This window comes from Dama dama, chromosome 8 (genome assembly GCF_033118175.1).
Source record: "Dama dama isolate Ldn47 chromosome 8, ASM3311817v1, whole genome shotgun sequence".
Lineage (NCBI taxonomy): Eukaryota > Metazoa > Chordata > Mammalia > Artiodactyla > Cervidae > Dama > Dama dama.
Genome location: NC_083688.1, coordinates 34,860,067 through 34,875,987, shown reverse-complemented (window position 1 = coordinate 34,875,987; position 15,921 = coordinate 34,860,067). Strand labels below are relative to the sequence as shown.

The 15,921-nt window shown below is 35.3% G+C and overlaps 1 protein-coding gene across 1 annotated transcript in view; it reads right to left on the bottom strand.

The window, feature by feature from the left end:
* ERBB4 (erb-b2 receptor tyrosine kinase 4) overlaps nt 1–15,921 on the bottom strand; it is a 1,235,763-nt gene that overhangs the window by 382,498 nt on the left and 837,344 nt on the right. The window contains exon 4 of the mRNA XM_061147924.1: nt 10,196–10,330. Within this exon, the coding sequence (XP_061003907.1) occupies nt 10,196–10,330 (135 nt within the window). The remainder of the gene's footprint in view (nt 1–10,195; nt 10,331–15,921) is intronic.

The following is a 15,921-nucleotide window of genomic DNA, read 5'->3' as shown; positions in this document are numbered from 1 at the left end:
TTTTCCAAATTTGCTGGCATATTGAGTGCAGCACTTTGACAGCATCACCTTTGAGGATTTGAAATAGCTCAACTGGAATTCCATCACCTCCACTAGCTTTGTTCATAGTGATGCTTCCTAAGGCCCACTTGACTCCACATTTCAGGATGTCTGGCTCTAGGAAAGTGATCACACCATTGCGATTATCTGATTATTATCACATCATTATATCATTGTGATTATCTCCTGATTAGTTCATGGCTATTGAATCTGTATGCTGGAAATACTCCCTAAATGCTAAGTGGGCATTTCTTCCAAAATCTACATTGGTTGTTAAAAAAGGATAACATTAGGAATATTTATACCATGAATCGCAAACTCTAGAAATCAGTGTCATGTTTTCCTCCTTATTTTGTGAAGACAGGTTGTTAAACATTTACCAGAATGTTTCTGACATGGTATAATTTTAGACTGAACAAATGATGCTTTGGGAAACATATTATTTAAACTTTTCTAAGGACATTACAATATATTACTTTCTAAGGAAGCCAGTTATATACATTAAATGTGTAAAGTGGGCATTTTCTTATGCAATTAATTAATATTTCTACAAATATAGAAACAAAATGAAATAACCCTTTTCCTGGAGAGAGGGGGCAACAAATCTAGGAAACAATAAAGGTATCTGCCCTAAAGGTCTGGAAATGGTCAGAGGGTCCCAGTAAGTCAGGGGCATCTTTACCTGTAACTCAAGAGTGGGAACACAAAAGCCAATTGTGGGTCTTTCTGCCCCTCAATAAGCACTATTATTATTAGAAAAATCATGTTCATCACTAATCTCATTTATTCTTTGAGGAAATTCGGGGTGCAGTGGGTACCCCCACTTAAGAGCAGTTGGAGTGTTCAAGCACCGCCATGAGGTTTACCGGAGTCATCTGTAGCAGAGGGTGGGGTTGGCAGTAAGAGAATATGGCCAGAGAGACTATTGAATTTATTCCAGATTTTCAGTGATTTACATGTAAAAGGAAAGTGAAAACTAATGTATAATCATAAAATATTGTGACCAAATGTATGTATATGTAAGTGTATGTGTTTATACACACATTTGTTTCCTTTATACATATATATTATATTCTCGTCATTGTTTATTCTCTGTCATGACTCTTTTGAGAACCCATGGACCATAGCCCACAAGGCTACTCTGTCCATGGGATTTCCCAGGAAAGAATACTTGAGTGGGTTGCCCTTTCCTTCTCCAGGGGATCTTCCCAACCCAGGGAATAAACCTGTGTCTCCTGCATTGCAGGCAGATTCTTTAGCACTGAGCCACTGGGTAAAGCCTCATATATATTATATATAAATGTGCATATGTATATATGTACATATATATGATTCACAATAAAATAAAATGTCACATGGAAATGCATGATAAATATGAGAACTGAACTAAGAAAGTTCTATTGTGGGAGAGTTTTTCTGTTTTGCCACCTGGGGTGTGGTACCCCTGAGGAATATTCTATTATTTTCTATAAAGCAAAGATCATATTTCATTGGTTTTATACACATATATTCTTTGATAAAAAGTTAATTGAAAGAAAAGTGTTGCACATGATGAAAATAAAAATCTGTCACAAAAATTTTACTCAAAAAGTGAAACAATACACTCTTATCCCAGAAAACCCCGAGCTAGCAAGGATGCTATGCTTGTACCCTGTAATGTTTTTACATAAAGGTTTATGCTAGAGTGAATTTCAGTCAACCTGGAATTGAGGTGCATCTGGTGCAAGCTAAAAAAGAGAAAAAGACTAAGATTTGCAGCATGTCAGCACTGTTCCTTTTAGCATCTCTGTGAGATAAAGCTATGAAATATTATCTTCTGTTGGCTAAAACATATGAAACAGAAACACAATAAAATGCCAAATAATTAATATACAATGAAAATATCACTGTTCTATATTACAACCTCTTCTTATAAAGACCTTCTCAGATAAGGGTCAGGTTCAAGTCTTTATTCTGTCAATAACAGCATTAAAGGATGGCATAACTTCCACTTGCTCTTATTTTTTTTTAAAAATACACTCCAAGATTATGTTGTCTGCTAATATTTTGTTTAGAAAAATTGCACCTGAATTTAATGTGACCTTTAGTTCTTTTGTTTTGTCAGATGAGATTCATGAAGAATTTATTTTATACACCTTTTCAGAGAATTGTCTTTTCAGTTCATGCAGGTTAATTTATGCTTTCTAATGTTTTTTTCATATTTTTCTAATTAAAACTTTTATATTAAAACTCATAAAAGCACACATAAGTTGATTCTATATATGCATTTATGTGAAAGTGGGTATATGTGTATATAATACACAAAAAGTGAAGCTGCACTGAAATTTATCCTGTGGATAAATTTTGTCTTTTCATTTATTATGAAATTCTAAACTTTGAAAAGTTCATATATTTTATGTAACTATTTTAATATTGAAGGAGTAACAACAGTTGATATACTAAGAAAATCAGATTTGACTATATTTTGATATTTGATTATTTTCTAGTTCATCAGTTATCTATGTTGGACACAATATGCAATAGTTAGGAGCAGGCAGTTATTAAGATATGCAATAGTCATTAAAAGATAAATACAGTTTTAAGCTTTACTAATGGTTTTAATGTAGGCAGAACATCTGGTTTAAACAAATGATTAGTTCTCAGATTATGTTTGTGAATTTCACGTCTTTTATGAATTTGCCAATTCCCTCACACTCCCACTTCTGCCATTAGCTAGTATTTGGTTTTAGAAGGCAATTGAGAATAAGAGGTGCATCTGGTGCAAGCTAAAAAAGAGAAAAAGACTAAGATTTGCAGCATGTCAGCACTGTTCCTTTTAGCATCTCTGTGAGATAAAGCTATGAAATATTATCTTCTGTTGGCTAAAACATATGAAACAGAAACACAATAAAATGCCAAATAATTAATATACAATGAAAATATCACTGTTCTATATTACAAAAATTAATTCTGTCCAATGGCCAAGTCATATGAAGAAACAAATCAAAACCAGAAGATACTTTGCCTCCCTGCTGGCTTAGACAATAAAGAATCTGCCTGAAATGTGGGAGACCTGGGTTCGATCCCTGGGCCAGGAAGATCCCTTCTAGAAGGGGATCGCTACCCGCTCCAGCATTCCTGGCTGGAGAATTCCATGGGCAGAGGAACCTGGCAGACTAGAGTTCATGGGGCTGCAAAGAGTCAGACACGACCGAGCAACTTTCTTTCAGTTTTTTCTTTATTCCTTTAACATAAGAAATCACTCAAAATTTGACACATATTAATTCATTTCTTCCTCATAATAAACCCTTCCTCACAATAACCCGTAATAACCCTAGAAAGTTGATAATACAAGCTCCTAGCCAGGAACCTATGTGTGATATTTCAAGCATGGCCACGAATAGCTACAAAGGCTTTATCTGGCTAACCTCACAGAGGAGAGCAGCCCTCCTCACAGCAAAGATGGTGCACATCAACGTGTTGAAGTCTCTAAGGGAGTGCAGTCAAGAAGAACTCATGGCTCCCTGACCAGCCAAAAGCACGTTGATATTCCATCTGGAGGCCTCTATATCAAATGCCTTCCTTGGGTGCCTTTGCTGAAATGTCTTTAGAGGGGTGGGGGTACTTTAAGACACTTTTTCTCCATTCTGTTTTCTGGTAAAAAATGACACAATGGACTTCACACTGTCTCCAGTGTAGCTTCTTGCTTATGCTACTGCCATGAGTGATTAAAAGCGTGAGTACTATCTTCTTATTGGTTCTTTATTTTAACTGACCACCATGAAGTCTTGCAGCTCAGCTCAGTTCTTGACACTCTCCTTTTATACTTGTGGAAATTGAGATTCTAAAAGCATAAGTGACTTGCCCAAGGTCACATAACTATTAATATTAAGAGGCAAGTTAGATTTCAAGCTAACTACTTAGATTTCAAACAAACCTGTTTGGCTACTAAATCCATTCTCTTAACTATACATCTTAGAACATACTGTCATCTATTTTTTCATATTTAGGTTCTGGTTTACTGGATTTGCCTAATTTTTAGTGAGTGACAATTTTCCAGCATTTTGACATTATTGAGCATCATTATAGAGTTCCAAATAAGTGAAACATCATTCACAATATGGTTTTTTCACTGTGAAGGGTAATTTATCTAATAGGCCCTATCAATGTAGCTATTCAATAATGTTAGAATGCTATCAGTCTTGCTAGGGATCTGTATGAGAAAGAAGACTCTCATTTATTCTTTAATCTGCTAAAGTTTAGATTGAGATTTCTCAATTATTTTGAAAAATGCCATTTGGTTATAATTATTCTGAAATAACATATTTTTAAATAAGTAGTATTAAACTTCAAACACTTCAAACTTAAACTTCAGACACTTCAAAACTTTTCCTTAATGTTTCAGTTATAGTCAAAACATTATGTCAATAAACGGCCTGGTTGCTCTTGAAAACACTGCACTTTTCTGCTTTAAGAATTAGTATTGTACTCATACCCAAAAGCATAATTAAGAAATATCTTGCAAAATATAATTTAGTTATCAAATATTATTAAATTCTTTGTCAAAATTATGTGATTTGTACATATTTACAATTATTACACAAATCAGTGTCTCTAAACACTAAAGTAAACACAGACATACATTTTATCTTATAATCGTTATAAATATAATAACACATGCAAATAGAACATAAATATAATTAATAGAAATAGTGTAACTTATATAAATATAAATTAAATTAAGCATATAGACGCATATTGGCATACTTACCTGAAAAATACCTGAAATGTATAAGCTACCTATCTGTTGATTATGATTTATTTTTCAGATCTATTCTCTTTAATATAAATGATGGATGGAAGAAAATATAATTTGAATCCATCTGATTTTCCTGTTTATGACCTGATCTATTTCACTTATTTATTTATTTATTCAGTACATATCTGTTATCCATCTATCATATGCTAGAACAGAGGAAAGAATGATGAATTGGGCCTTCTCTACAAGGCCTTTTTATTTTAGAGTGAGGCAGCATGCCAGGGTTCAGCACTGGTCATTATAGGGTTACACAGAAGACGTTACCTAATCTAGACAGTAGGAGAGAATACTTCTTTAGAAGAGAGAACAATTGACAAGTGTCTGAATGTATGAACAAAATTTTGTCTGGCAAACAGAAAAGGAAGAGCAATACAGACAAAAGAATTGAAAAAACTCATTCCATAAAGGGGGGAAATAAGTAGGAATCTGCTGAAAAGTCCAAGCCTTTGAATTTGTTCAGATTTGACCTTACATAACACTTGCAGTGATGGTTTTTAGACAAGGCCATGGTTAGATTTCCATTAAATTGAGCACTTGCGGGCATTTTGTCCAGTGGAGTAGTCAGGACTAAAGGAAAGATGAGTACCTATATACAGGGCTCTCAACCAAGGATCCTTGGACCCCTCTAAAAGGTCTGTGGATAGAAGTTAGGAGGTTCTTGAACTGGATGGGGGAAATGTTACATTAGTTTGGGGTCTTACATTTAGATCTTTAATTCATGTTGATATATAGCATAAGATAAAAATTTAATTTCAATTTTGTGCATGTGGCTATCTGGTTTTTTCAACACCATTTGCTAAAGTGACTTTCCTTTTTAAAATACTATTTATGCCAATCACTACTTCAAACCACACTGATTATTAATTCCACTGTTAGAATACTTTATGTAATATAATAAAAAAGCATATTACTATATTATAGACTTAACGTATGTTGACTGGTGAGTTTCAACATAATTTTTTTTCATTGTAATCCTTTATAAATATATTAATTTTATGCATATTGATCTATAATATAAAACATCTATTTTGTGCCTATTCATTTAAGTATTATGAGAAAGTGACTATAGATTTCATCAGACTGCTACAAGGTCATGGACTCAAAAAAATATTAAGAATTCAGAGATTGTTCCAATAACTCAGGCAACAGATGAAATCCTGAACTACAGCAATGGTAACTTAAAAGTACGTTTAATAAAGAAATAGGCAAATTCAGTATCATTTAGTGATTAAATAAATGCCAAGAACCAAAGATAAGATGAAATCAATGATGCCTAGTAAATTCTTAACTTGGGTGATTTGATTGTTTGGTGGTGTGTAGTTCTGGGACTCAATGTGGAAGCTGAATTTAACACCACAAGAACTGCCCATAATCAACCACTGGGAGAAGATAAATGAAGCAACTGACTCAGGATAAAGCCACAGTAAGTTCAGTTCAGTTCAGTCTCTCAGCATGTCTGACTCTTTGTGACCCCATGGACTGCAGCACACCAGGCCTCCCTGTCCATCACCAACTCCCGGAGTTTACTCAATCTCAAGTCCATCTCATCAGTGATGCCATCCAACTGTCTCATCCTCTGTTGACCCTTCTCCTCCCGCCTTGAATCTTTCCCAGCATCAGGGTCTTTTCCAATAAGTCAATTCTTCACATCAGGTGGCCAAAGAATTGGAGCTTCCGCTTCAGCATCAGTCCTTCCAGTGAATATGCAGGACTGATTTTCTCCAGGATTGACTAGCTGAACTTCCTTGCAGTCCAAGGGACTCTCAAGAGTCTTCTCCAACACCACAGTTCAAAAGCATCAATTCTTTGGCACTCAACTTTCTTTATATAAGCCCAACTCTTACATCCATACATGACTACTGGAAGAACCATAGCTTTGAGTAGACAGACTTTTGTTTGCTAAATAATGTCTCTGCTTTTTAATATGTTGTCTAGGTTAGTCACAGCCTTTCTTCCAAGGAATAAGCGTCTTTTAATTTCATGGCTGCAATCACCATCTGCAGTGATTTTGGAGCCCAAAAAAATAAGGTCTGTCACTGCTTCCATTGTTTTCCCATCTATTTGCCATGAAGTGATGGGGCCAGATGCCATGATCTTAAGTTTTCTTAATGTTGAGTTTTAAGGCAAATTTTTCACTCTCCTCTTTCACTTTCATCAAGAGGCTCTTTAGTTCTTCGTTTTCTGTCAAAAGAGTGGTGTCATCTGCTTATCTGAGGTTTTTGATATTTCCTGCAGCAATCTTGATTCCAGCTTGTGCTTCATCCAGCCCAGCGTTTCACATGATATACTCTTCATATAAGTTAAATAAACAGGGTTACAACATACAGCCGTGACATACTCCTTTCCCCATTTGGAACCAGTCTGTCATTCCGTATCCAGTTCTAACTGTTGCTTCTTGACCTGCATGTAGATTTCTTAGGAGGCAGGTCAGGGGGGTCTAGTATTCCAATCTCTTTAAGAATTTCCCACAGGAATGCAAACTAGTACAGCCACTATGGAAAACAGTGTGGAGATTTCTTAAAAAACTGGAAATAGAACTGCCATATGACCCAGCAATCCCACTTCTGGGCATACACACTGAGGAAACCAGATCTGAAAGAGACACGTGCACCCCAATGTTCATCGCAGCACTGTTTATAATAGCCAGGACATGGAAGCAACCTAGATGCCCATCAGCAGATGAATGGATAAGGAAGCTGTGGTACATATACACCATGGAATATTACTCAGCCGTTAAAAAGAATTCATTTGAATCAGTTCTAATGAGATGGATGAAACTGGAGCCCATTATACAGAGTGAAGTAAGCCAGAAAGATAAAGAACATTACAGCATACTAACACATATATATGGAATTTAGAAAGATGGTAACGATAACCCTATATGCAAAACAGAAAAAGAGACACAGAAGTACAGAACAGACTTTTGAACTCTGTGGGAGAAGGTGAGGGTGGGATGTTTCGAAAGAACAGCATGTATACTATCTATGGTGAAACAGATCACCAGCCCAGGTGGGATGCATGAGACAAGTGCTCGGGCCTGGTGCACTGAGAAGACCCAGAGGAATCGGGTGGAGAGGGAGGTGGGAGGGGGGATCAGGATGGGGAATAGGTGTAAATCTATGGCTGATTCATATCAATGTATGACAAAACCCACTGGAAAAAAAATAAATAAATAAAGGAGAAATTGAAAAAAAAAATAAAACAAACAAACAAACAAAAAAAAGAATTTCCCACAGATTGTTGTGATACACAGCATCAAAGGCTTTGGCATAGTCAATAAAGCAGAAATAGATGTTTTTCTGGAACTCTCTTCCTTTTCGATGATCCAACAGATGTTGGCAATTTAATGTCTGGTTCCTCTGCCTTTTCTAAATACAGGTTGAACATCTGGAATTTCACGGTTCACGTACTATTGAAGCCTGGCTTGGAGAATTTTGAACATTACTTTGCTAGCATGTGGGATGAGAGCAATTGTGTGGTAGTTTGAACATTCTTTGGCATTGTCTTTCTTTGGAGGAATGAAAACTGACCTTTTCCAGTCCTGTGGACACTGCTGAGTTTTCAAATTTGCTGGCATATGAGTGCAGCACTTTCACAGCATCATCTTTTAGGATTTGAAATAGTTCAACTGGAATTCCATCACTTCCACTAGCTTTGTTCATCGTGATGCTTCCTTAGGCCCACTTGACTTAGACCAGCTATTGATTACTATCAGCTATGGTGTCATGCACTATGTATAATGTGTCAGCAAATAGAACATTATGTAAAAAATAATGTCATTAAGCAATTGGCAGTTAATCTATAAAGAATCATTGATGTGAATCTACTCTGTATTTACAGTTTTTGTACCAGCAATCATTTGCACTCAAAAGCAAACACAGCTCATGTTGCTTGGTTACAGGCAACAATATTCAAATTTGCCTTGAAAAGAATAACAAAAAGAGATGCTGTCTATGAAAGTGATGCAAATCCCTCAGACCTTGCTGCTCTACATCCTGTAAGGCTGGTGATGACAATACCTCTTCCTTCTGTCTTGGGCTTCATCCTTGCTTGATCTTACTCATGCATTAGAGGCCAGTACTGATAAGCTGAAATTCAGTAGGCCTTTCCTCTTATCCAAACATTATGATTTTTCCCTTTCATATAAATCATACTATAATAAGGGCAGACTGAAACCTGAAGCCATTTCTGAAGCACATCATTTGCTTTGTTAGTATGAACAGATTCAATTTTTGATTCACATGTAATTTTACAAGGTATGCAACTTGAACACTGTTGAACAAAGATAATATCATATATAAATTTCTGCTCAAAGGTGACAAGCAGATTATGTTACTTTAGTTTTTTTCTAAAAATTTTAGCCATTTATTAGAAACACAGCTGTCAGTTTAGATCAAATATATTCATATTTCCCTGTTATATTATTAGGACCATCAAGAAATTTAATTGTCCCTTGCAGTTTGATTTTCTACAAAAGTGTTATAACACAATTAGCACTATTGCAAATAATTATTGAACTGTGTGAAGATATTTATGATTTCATATGAGATACACATAATAATAGATAAGAAATATAAAACTCAAGTTAACACTTGATAAAGATTCTGCTCTCATACAAATGTCAGTAATAATAAATGTAGGGACAATATAGCCTGCTTTATGAAAATGAAATGGAATCCAGGCAGAATAATTTCCAAAGGTTTTAATGATAGCTCAAATATTACTTGCTTATCATTTAATCATATTAAATACTCTGAATCTAATAAATTATCTGTGATAGAAACACTAAACACTTTTAAGAATGGGAAATTGGTTGGTTTATTAGGCTAATGACTAAAATCAGAATATAATGAAATTCTTCTGCATGAAATCTATATTTCGCCACTCGTTTTATAGTGTTTAGAATTGTCATAAGGTATTACCAAGCAGGTTTTGTGGGTAAATGAAGGCTTAGAAATTCTAAAATGTTCACTGGTTTCTATTTTTTAACTAAAAATTACACTAAGTAGGAAAGTACATTTTTGTCCTACCACCATTTTCTCAGTCACAAAGAGTTGAAGCAGCAATTACACACCAGCCTTAAGTTTATAGACAAAAGGCCGTAGGCTTAGACCTTAGAAATATGGTAACATGATTTAGAACGAGCAGAAGGGATCCAGTTAAGAAAATGAGAATTTGTAAAGGAGGAGTATGATTCTAAAAAGAGCTTAGTAGACAGTAAAAAGCTTGTTCTATTATATAGAACGGGATGCAGCCAAAATTCAAATATTGGTTAGGACATAATAAACATAAGCCATTTTTGGGAAAACAAGAGGTAGAAGAACCTTTTGAGACATTAAAAAGGATAATGCTACTCACATCCTGAGCTACCATTTGTCGACACCAGGGTCAGGTTGGAAGGCCATGGATTCCGAACAATATCTTGCCAATGAATAGTGTCTGTATAACAAAGAAACTTGTTCTGGTCTACATAGACGCCGCCATTTAGGATTTCTGTGTTAAAACAAACAAACATAGATTTGTTGTCAACCATTTTGATGATGAAAGGTAGTCAATCAAAATAATTTACTCAAGCTATCTTCAGGGTTAAATTACAGTTACTTTGTTAATAGTCAAGATTTCTTATAAAATACCTTTTTCCTGAGTCATATAGATTGCAGAAATTTGAAAACATTGAACAATACAAAGAAAAATAGTCACTCATAATTCAAACATTCAGAAACACTCTTCACAGTTTGGAACAGATGCTATCAGTCTCTTTTCTATTTTATTTCCTCTGAAATTGGAATAATATTGCACATATATTTCATAACCTGATAATTTTGTTAATACTAAATGGTGAATACTCAAAGGTAATTAAATATTATTCTGTGTTATTTCTAAGGAGAATATGATATGCCAGGGTATAGCTTAAACAGTATTTATTTAACCAATCACCCCTTGTTGGTAATTTAACTTGTTTGTCTTTGATTAGCTCTTTAAATTTTTTTTCCTACAAATAACATTCACAGATTGTGAATATTTTAAAGGCTTTCTGCAAATTGCCAAATTTCCCTTAAAAATACTGTTTCAGTCAATGTGACATTGACTGGAGTCAGTTAGGTAAGTAATTAGCACAAAATGGAAGATAAATTTATATGAAAATGAATAAAGTGTTCTTTATTCATCTCCAATGCAGTCAATAGAATTGCCAATTATTCTTTAAGAACAACACAAAGCAAGATATCATAGATATTCTCTGGTTCATTGCAACAGGACATGACTATGTGATACAATGCACCAAAACCAATTTTTACTTGACTCTTATTTTACGACACTGGCCTTAATCAGCTACCTTGTCCCCTCTGAACAGTGGCTGATTATATACATAGATTCTTGTACAGATAGCTTTACATTATCCAGAAAAAAAGGTAGATATTCCCTCTGAAAATACTGTTCTTATCATTTTGAGAAATTGATTAGAAATACATATAGCATCTTCCTACTCAATATATACTACATTTTTTTTTCTTCCTGTCAATATAAAAACAAGAGAAATTGTATAACAGTCCATAAAGCAGTCAGATACAAAAAACAAAATTCAATTAACAGTGATTTATATAGATAAGGGATGATTTTTTTTTTCACATGATAAGAAACTTATCAGAGGCAGTTGTGGATATTAGTTTAGCTACTCTGCAGTACCCACAACCTACTATGTATGTTGGCTTTATTCATTCCAGGCAAAAGATGACTGCTGCATCTAAAGATGTTTGAATTCAAGGCAAGATAAAGACGAAAGAATGAGCAGGTGGCTTTTGATTTGAAAAGGGATGTTTCCCCAAGTATTAATCTGCATTTTATTGGCCAGAACAATATCCTAGGCTGAGTGAGAAATTCTTAAGGTGGACATATTGCTATGTGAACAAAACCCAAAATGTGCAGGGGTGTTAGCAAGGAAGCTGAGGGATGTGATATCAAGATATCAACCAACTCTGTCTCCTGTGCTGGCCTTAAGAAAATCATCTCCGCTGTGCAGTGCATGCTGTCTCTCAGTTGTGTTGGACCCTTTGTGACCCTGTGATCAGGGTCCCCTGTCCATGGGGTTTTTCAAGCAAGAATACTAGAGTGGGTTGCTGTTTCCTTCTCCAGGGGATCTTCCTGACCTAGGGATCGAACACTTATCTCTTGTGTCTCCTGCATTGCAGGACTTTATCCACTGAGCCATCAGGGAAGCCCTCTCCTGTACAGTATTTCAAGCTAAACCTTTAAAGAAAGTGAAGACTGAGTGAAAGTGAAAGTCACTTAGTCGTGTCCGACTCTTTGCGACATCATGGACTATACAGTCCATGGAATTCTCCAAGGCAGAATACTGGAGTGGGTAGCCTTTCCCATCTCCAGGTGATTTTCCCAAACCAGGGATCGAACCCAGGTCTCTCACATTGCAGGTAGATTTTTTAGCAGCTGAGCCACAGGGAAGCCCAAGAATACTGGAGAGGGTAGCCTATCCCTTCTCCAGGGGATCTTCCTGACCCAGGAATTGAACCGGGGTCTCCTGAATTGCAGGTGGATTCTTTACCAACCGAACTATGAGGGAAGCCAAGAGTCCCCTTAAACCAAAAAGGGGCATAAAAGAATGAAAGGAACATGTAACACCATAAAAAAGGCACTTGTGGAAGTAAGATTGGAGGTCAAATATAAAGTGCCTTACTACATTGCATGTATAAAATCTTTCACATTAATTTTGACATTGCAGGATTGTCTACATTTAAAATCAATCCCATTTCCATTATTAATTCTATTACTGACAATTGGATCCATTTTCTCAAGTGGGAGGGGGGAAAAAAAAGAAACAAAGAAATTAGATCATCTTTCTACTTCTACAACCCAGTTCATTATTTTTCATGACCTAACCATACACTCTTCACCAAAGCAAGAAGGGAGATGTAATAGGTAAGAAAAATTATGAAAATGGATTTCTGCATTAATGTTTGGCATTAAGTTTCTATCTAAGAAATGTGAGGATCTCATACTAATAGCTTTCTCATGAGACATTAGGTGATGCTCTTCTGCTCTAGGAATAATTCTTCATTAGGTGACAAAGAAAGGAGATTTTGACTGCTATCCAGGAAACAAAGGTCATTTTTCAGTCTAGATTTGGAAAAGTTCTACTTTAAAAAAATGTGAATAGAAAATGTAATAGCTCAAACATTGTAGAAAGAGTATATTTTTCAGGAGTCACATTTTAATTCAAATAGTTCATACTGAAGGAACACAGAATCCATCTACAACTTCCTATCTAGAAATAGTCAAAAGAATCAGATTATATTAGGCTGAATAATAATCACATCAAATCCCTTTCTTCAACAAAATTAATCTGCTACCAATGTCAACATTTATTTCTTAGAAATACTCTGTTCAAGAGCTTGGCTTATACATGGAAAAGGATTTAAAAAAGAGGCAATAATAATTCAAGTATAATCTTACATGTTCAAATTTTAAATTAAGACTATAATCATGATCAATCTGGATGATATTTTTATCATTCTAAATTCAAAACTCAGCATCTGGTAGCAATTACTAGTCAGGAGGATTTATAACATTTTAGTACTTAATAATAGATAGCTTATTCATGCATGTGTATATTTTCCCTGAAAATAGTCTTTTTTCCCCCTCTTTATGTTTGGCTTAGACCATAATCTGCCTTTGAATGCCATAATTTCACAATCTGAAAGTGTGTATTGTACTGAAATTTATAGAAGAGTTTTGTGTCCACTTCATCTTATATTTTCTTTTGATTAACTTGATTACCTACATATGCATCAGGAAATAATGTCAAATTGAATTTACTCATTTATATCATTTACATTTATTTCATAACTTTATACAGTGTTAGTGTTAGACTATTAATTAATATGTTATGTGTGGATATATTCAGTTAGATTTATTGCTGGACTAAAAAAATTCTAGGAAAAGGTACTAACCTGCAAGAAAGTTGCTAAAAGACACAGATTATTTACCAGACAAAAGGGATAGCTAAAGTTTCTGCCTTCATTGACCATGAAAGAACGTGAAAAGAAGTCTTTCAGTCATGTCTAACTCTTTGCGACCCCATAACTGTAGCCTACCAGGCTCCTCCATCCATGGGATTTTCCAGGAAAGAGTACTGGAGTGGGCTGACATTTCCTTCTCCATGAGATCTTCCCCACCCAGAGACGGAAACCGGGTCTCCTGCATTGTAGGCAGACACTTTACCATCTGATGCACTAGGAAAAGCCATAAAGTCATTGACCATAAAAGATTTTCTAAAATTATCTGTTTAGATTAGAAAAAAAGGGACAAAGATTAGAAAAAGAGAAAATCTTGTTAAGATATTTATCTAGGATGATACCAGAAAAATGTCTGGCTACACCTTTGCTAACAGCTTGTGTCAAATTTGTTATACCAAGAGTTTTTATTCCACTAGCAGCATGAAATTGTGATTAATAATTATATTTTAAAATCATGACACAAGACAATTTCAAAGGAATCTAAGCAAATGAAGCACAAATTTAATTGAAATTCAAAGATGCCTGGAAGTATAGAAGGACTCAAAAAAATGTTGAATAATTAAATGAGTTCAAGGTACACTAATCTCATTCCATTTAACTTCACTTTCCCTGCAGGAAATACATCAGAGTAAATAAAGACAGACACAAATAGATTCTTGGTCACTGAAACAATTGGTAGGAAAAAAAAAAATCTGCTATTTGTCTTATCATATTATTTAAAAATATTTCCAGCAAGTTTACAGAACAAAACTGTCTTGTATAACAATGCCATTGATGCTTTTGAACTGTGGTGTTGGAGAAGACTCTTGAGAGTCCCTTGAACTGCAAGGAGACCCAATCAGTCCATCCTAAAAGAGATCAGTCCTGGGTGTTCATTGGAAGGACTGATGTTGAAGCTGAAACTCCAATACTTTGGCCACCTTATGCAAAGAGTTGACTCATTGGAAAAGACCCTGATGCTGGGAGGGATTGGGGGCAGGAGAAGGGGAGGACAGAGGATGAGATGGCTGGATGGCATCACCGACTCAATGGACATGAGTTTGAGTAAACTCCGGGAGTTGGTGATGGACAGGGAGACCTGGTGTGCTGCAGTCCATAGGGTCACAGAGAGTTAGACATGACTTGAGTGCCTGAACTGAACTGAGGTCATTTTTACTGGTTCCCACATTTTATTAAGCCAGGAGTCATTTCTGTTTTGTTCAAAACTGTAGGCACAAGTCAGATGCACTATAAAAGCTTGCTTCATTAAAAAAATATATAATATTTTGAGTATAAAAATATATATTATATATATAATTTTGAGGTTTGAGTTTTTATAATTTGAATTAGAAAGATCTTTCTTTATATAAGCTGTTAATTGATAATGTGCAAAATTACTACAGGTAGAATGTTTAATATTTATAAGGTATACTAGGAAATTTTCTTTTTTTTTCCATTTATTTTTATCAGTTGGAGGCTAATTACTTTACAATATTGTAGTAGTTTTTGCCATACATTGACATGAATCAGCCATGGATTTACATGTGTTCCCCATCCTGAACTGGCATCCATAAACCCATTTTGTTCACCAAATTCCATTATTATTTGTCAGGTGAATAAAGATGACTTTGATCAGTCAGAGAAAGGCAAAATTCCCCCAACCTGGGCAAAATATCTAATTCATGCTACACAAGAGTCTAAACGCATGTTTTATACTGAACCATAAATCTACCTCTGGAGAAGGAAATGGCAACTCACTCCAGTATTCTTGCCTGGAGAATCCCAGGGACAGAGGAGCCTGGTGGGCTGCCGTCTATGGGGTCGCACAGAGTCGGACACTACTGAAGCGACTTAGCAGCAGCAGCATAAATCTACCTCACGTTGATTGCTACTTCAATCATTTTTTAGAAGAGTGTAAAGTGACAACATGACATTCTAGAGAATGCATAAAGTAGCTTTGTCTTAGCATTCCACTCCACAAAGATTGTACATTTGGCCATTTATTTCCCTCAATTCTCGTTTGCGTGAGTCTAATGAAGAAGCGAATGTTTGTGTTATTTAAATAAGTTCTTTTGT